The sequence below is a fragment of the Arabidopsis lyrata genome (genome assembly GCF_000004255.2).
Source record: "Arabidopsis lyrata subsp. lyrata unplaced genomic scaffold ARALYscaffold_467, whole genome shotgun sequence".
Taxonomy (NCBI): Eukaryota; Viridiplantae; Streptophyta; class Magnoliopsida; order Brassicales; family Brassicaceae; genus Arabidopsis; species Arabidopsis lyrata.
In genome coordinates, this window is record NW_003302238.1 from 1 (window position 1) to 5,234 (window position 5,234).

Here is a 5,234-nt window from a genome sequence, read left to right on the forward strand (position 1 = left end):
TCATTTTAGTGGTTCTTCAAGAGACAGTTTTCCAACGCCATGCCGTTTCGATATGTCATAAACGACACGTACTTTGCTACGAGATCCGTTCCATTCCAAAATTTCGGAGTTTCGGGATCAGGATATTTATGATGTGATAATTAAATCCGAACTTTTGTGTCAAATAAAACATATTTATGGCATTGAAGCAGTGGGACTTGCATTTATTATCAGACTACAAGTTACATTTATTGAGTATTAACACTCACAACTCTCAAGCATTCGGTTGACCAAAACAAAGAAAACAAAGAACGAGCAAAACAACTTTTCTCCGACCAAACTTAGAGACGTCGTTATAAAGATAGAACGGTGCCGTACAGCACAAGGAAGATTGTGAGCTAACTCAAAAGCTGAACTCTTTTTCCTTAAACCTCATTGAGAAGCATTTGATCAAAATGCCACACTCCTGCAGTTTTCACACCGGAAGGCGATTTAATGAAACACCCAAAAGAAAGTGCAATTGCAGTTTTGAGGTTTATCTTTGAGGGGTTTTTAAGGACTTACCATGACCCTTTCCTATTCTTCTTAGCTGTGCAACGTACTCTGAGATTTTCTTGATGGCTTCAACCTGTTTTTACCAAGTACATGAGGATCGGTACGTATTTTGAAGTAATAATAATGTGAAAACTTTTGTTTTTACCTGCTCGCCGAGAAACTCGGATTCTACAAAATCAACCAGCTGAACATCATTGTTCTTCACACCAACCTGCAGGATCAAACAGGGGAGAGAGATTAATCTAATCATCTTTTTTAAGTTTTAACTGTCAAAGTGTGCTCTGTGATACTGAAATAACTGATGAAAAGATAAGGTCCTTACACTTTGCAACTTCAGAAGCTTTTCATTAGTAAGTTTCTCCAAAGACAGTGCAAGCTCCATCGCTGATTCAGGGAAGAGTCAAAATCACAAAGAGCTTGATAATAAAATTTGATAGTGGTAGAATATATGAGGCTTACTAAGATCTATATTACTCTCAAAGATTATCAAACTACTGCTACAACAAAGCTTAATGAGCTTGAATCAACTTACCATGCAATGCATCTCCCTTCTCCTCGTGATCAAACTCAGAGACGGGCATCAAAATAGACTGCAGCTTCACTCTCCCACCGCGCATGTTCTGAAAATCAAATCCATCAAACATAAGAAACACTATGAAAGGTCCATAACCTGGTAGATTTTTGAAATGATACCTGATACTCCATAAACTTCTCAGCATGACCTCTTTCTTCAAGACTCGAATCGTTAAAGAACCTATCAGAGTTAAACCCACAACAATAACAAAAAGATGATCCACCAGCTGAAAAGACAAAACTACGGTTTTTCATTAGACTAAAGAAGAAACTCACTTGGCGAAACCTTTCAAGCCGACATTGTCTCTGTCAAAGTAAGCATACAGGGCATGGTAGACATAGGAGACATTGTACTCCACACTAAGATTCACAAAAAGCAAATAAGAGACGTTAAGATTCATACACATGGTCACGTACCAACCTAGCTAACTCGATTCCCACATGTAAAATCATTGAAAGCAAGATATGAACAATTGCGATTCAGATTAGCAGCACCATGATAAGTGAATCGAAGCTGAATCAGTAGAAAAGGATGATCATTTGGGAAGATATTAATCAATCAATGCAATCTTAAGGCTGACTGAATAAACAGGATTCTGATTCCTTCAACATTTTTCGATTTGGGATGATTATTAGAGAAGAGATTCGAAAAAATAGAGACACAATAAAGCAAAAACTAAGCAAGAGCACATACTTGATCTGATCGTTGATGGCAGATTCAGAATCGTCAGAGAACTTGTGGCGAGCGAGAGAAACAAAAGGGGTAGTGGGAACGAGCTCCAGTTCTTTCTTCACCTCCTCAAATGGTTCGAATACAACTCCGGTTAACGACTTTGTGTTCGTTCCTTTCGCCGCCTGAATAGAAAACCTAGATCCACTCGGATGAAATAGAAGATTCGACGAATTTCTCGACGGCGGAAACAGATTTCCTCCGCTGCCGGAGCCGGAGCCAGAGCTCAAGAGAGAGAGAGAGCGGGAGAAGCTTTGAGCAACATTGTTTTGTAAGATCTAGAGAGAGAAAGTAACGAAAGTGAGATTCTCTGTAGAGACGTCGGAGTAAGCGAACGGTGAGAGAGGTTTAAGAGACGGCGATGGGTTAGGGATGGGAATGACGTGGTTATCTGTTCGTTGGACACGTGGAAAGACTAGAAAAGGCTTGTGGCATACGCGTGGTGTCTCTAGAATCAGCCTTGAGCAAATTAAAGGCGTCGTGTACGTGTACTATAAAACCAGTGAGAACAAATGTTTCATACTTTAAAATACAAATTTTGGGATAGGAAGAAATTAATAAACAAAAAGAAGAATAAGATTTTGCAATTATATGTGTTCAGAATTTTTTCTTATAATTCCCATCGATTAAATTAATTTTGATTATCCTTTTTACTTATAGTATAAATTAACGCTATGTAAATGCAAAATAATTTTGGATACATTTAGATCAATATTTTTTGGTACACTTATAGATTGCAATTAATTTTTGCAATAATTTTTTCAGTATATACAATGTCGTTTTCAATCGTGATTTTGGTGTCAAACAACCTACGATATATATTTAGATGAGATACCTTCTAGTTCCACAAGAAGGTTAAGAGCTTCATCCAGCTTCCCTAATGAACCATCTTCGGCACATGCTTGAACCACGAAACGGACTGCTTTCACGTCTGATTCTACCACCAGTTCCGCTACATAATAGGCTGGTACGTGAACAACTCCAAGGAACACTGTCTCACTTCTCGGTTTCTCTAGAACTTTCCTCGGTCTTAGATCAGTGGAGTTCACATTCTCTGCATATACATTGTACCTTGGGAGCACAGAATCTTCTAGGTGTTTTTGTCTCCATTCGAGCTTAGCCCTGAGGATCTTGGAACCGGAATTTCCTGGTACAAGCTCTACGTTATCAGCCTTGATGACCCACGATGAAGCTGGAAGTAAAGTCTCGGATTTCTGCTGGTACTGAACATGATCTTTGATTGAGATGTGTCCGAGCAATGCAACATATTCTACACTCTTTGTCAAATTCTCTGGTCTGTAGCAAAAGGCAGAGATTTCAGTCAGTGTGTGACCATCCATGACAAGGCTTGTCTCGTGCACCGTCCACTCAGATACAGTCTGCGCTGATGTGGCGAGACACTGTAAGAACATGTCGTTGAATCTACGGATGGATTCTTGGGGCGCAACGAGAATGGATTTCGTCTTCTGTGATGGAGATGAGAAAGAAAGCAGGATTCCAAGTTTAGAGGTTTCATCTGATTTCACCTGCACCAGCTCCAAAATCCCCCATGAGTAAAAACAACAAGATCTCATAATGTGATATATCTAGAAGCAGAGACTTACAGAGTAGGAGATTGTGATGGGGGAAGATGAAAGCTGAAGATGGGGTTTGAAGAGCCTTGTTGTGAAATACGCATCTCCCTTGAGTTTTCCTCTAAAAGCAATGTTCCCTCCTCTGTTAAAAGATCCCTCTCGAGCACTATCAAATTCATAGTAATTGTTTAAATGTTTGCTCAGAAATGTCAAAAACATTTTCCCTTTTTGCCGAAATAAATATGAGGATAGTATTAGGGCCAGAACTCACTCAACAGTGACGTGGATGATATCTTTGTTGTCTTCTTCATTGAATTCTAAGAGAGGCTGATGTGAAGAACACAACAAACACGGAGATCAGATGAGAGGAGAGACAAACGCAGATCAAGAAGAACAATTGTCATGTTGTGGCAGGAAAAGTTTTTGGTTCATGTAAACATTAGATGTGTGCAGCAAAACCAAAGATAGTAAGATAGTTGAACCTGAAGACTTTGGCAAGAAATGTTGTACCATGGAGCATCTGACAGTTGGCGACCTTCAAGTGAAACATGGTAACCAAATCCCTGAACAAAAGAGAGAAGAAAGTTTCAGGACATAGCTGAACATAATCATAACCAAGGAAATCAATGCAAAATTTACCATGGTTTTAGTGTTAAAAATAAGACGATCAATCTCACCTTACCTGATTGAAATCTGAGTAAAAAGGCAAGACTTGTGGATAAGTTTGGACTATTCCCCATGACTTCTCGACAAGTGACCACCATCTGAAGAGAAAACACATGCATACTAATAAGATCCAGTGTCTCCTTTACAGCAATAGTTAAATTTAAGCTCACAGTCACAGTAATGCTAGTTCAAACTTTAAAGATGACAAGGAAATTGCAATATATTTAAAGTATTACTTATTCTGAGCTGTATGAAAATTGGGGGGTTGTGCAGTCTCATAAACCCATCCAGGAGCAAATATGGCCGCTGACACATTGTTTCTCTTCAGCAAATCAAGAGCAGCATTTACCTAGCATGTAAAAGAATAGGAAGAAAAGAAATATTTAAGTACAGATCATTGTTTAGTACTCTACACCAATAGAGAAGCAGATATTAAAGAGTGTTTAAGACATACAGTCCATTGCCCACCACCAAAAGAGCCCCGACCAAAGACATCAATTCCCATGTAGACGTCGAACTTTCTGTCCCCGGCAACTTCAGCTGATAGTTTTGGGTAGCTCTCCTGAAACATCATCACTCACTCATATCAAAAACAAGACATATAGAAGAAACTGAGACTTGAGAAATTGATCAAACCCATAGACAGACCTTCCATGTATAGTTCATGAATATTCCATCGCATAAGTCAAAGAAAGGTTTTGTTCAGCTCAGTCAATTGATCTTGCCATTGAAGATTACCGTGAATAGTGACACTGTCATACCTGCAGAAAGTTATCAGATCAAAGTGGATTACCAAAAGAACAAAGGAAAATTTTCTGAGCAACTCACCATATAACCAGAGCCCCAGGTGTAGATAAATGCAAGACTTTTTTTAGATGGCTTACAAATTCCTTCAAATTTGGAATCTGCTCCTCATCTATATCATTCTCTATATTAATCTGCAAGTAACAATCTTATATGTTAAAGGAAACCTTTCTTCACACCACTTCACCAGTGTGTTACATATGCAGATATTTTACATTATAAATGCTTGAGTAGTACATAAAAATCAAACAAAAATGCTCACCAGCCACCCATCAAAGCCAAGAGCAGTAGCAAGTTCTGCCATACGCTCTGCATACATCTGAGCAGACTCTTTTGTGGCAAGCATCTCTTTG

General features: G+C 38.9%; 2 protein-coding genes across 2 annotated transcripts in view; both read right to left on the reverse strand.

Moving 5' to 3' along the window:
* Positions 1-152: 152 nt before the first annotated feature.
* LOC9298526 (ferritin-2, chloroplastic) lies at positions 153-2,358 on the reverse strand. The gene is made up of 9 exons (XM_002862402.2): positions 2,338-2,358; positions 1,802-2,115; positions 1,384-1,467; positions 1,228-1,288; positions 1,067-1,154; positions 857-918; positions 680-745; positions 544-607; positions 153-445 (listed from the first exon to the last, which is right to left on the reverse strand). The coding sequence occupies exons 1-9, from the start codon at positions 2,356-2,358 to the stop codon at positions 405-407; spliced, it is 801 nt and encodes a 266-aa protein (XP_002862448.2). The 3' UTR covers positions 153-404.
* Positions 2,359-2,514: 156 nt separating this feature from the next.
* The window catches only part of LOC9298525 (cytosolic endo-beta-N-acetylglucosaminidase 2), a 3,980-nt gene continuing 1,260 nt past the window's right edge, over positions 2,515-5,234 (reverse strand). Inside the window, 11 exon segments of the mRNA XM_021034466.1 lie at positions 2,515-3,363; positions 3,442-3,577; positions 3,683-3,738; positions 3,894-3,974; positions 4,094-4,175; positions 4,314-4,426; positions 4,532-4,639; positions 4,726-4,776; positions 4,778-4,838; positions 4,906-5,015; positions 5,144-5,234. Of these exon segments, the coding sequence (XP_020890125.1) occupies positions 2,647-3,363; positions 3,442-3,577; positions 3,683-3,738; positions 3,894-3,974; positions 4,094-4,175; positions 4,314-4,426; positions 4,532-4,639; positions 4,726-4,776; positions 4,778-4,838; positions 4,906-5,015; positions 5,144-5,234 (1,606 nt within the window). The 3' untranslated portion in view covers positions 2,515-2,646.

Excerpts from the sequence above, each read along its gene's own strand:
- LOC9298526 (XM_002862402.2), bottom strand. The coding sequence starts at position 2,358 with ATGAAACATTTGTTCTCACTG. Across the intron at positions 1,468-1,801 it reads GCCATCAACGATCAGATCAA|TGTGGAGTACAATGTCTCCT; the intron begins GTATGTGCTCTT and ends TGTGAATCTTAG. Across the intron at positions 446-543 it reads AAGAATAGGAAAGGGTCATG|GAGTGTGGCATTTTGATCAA; the intron begins GTAAGTCCTTAA and ends TGAAAACTGCAG.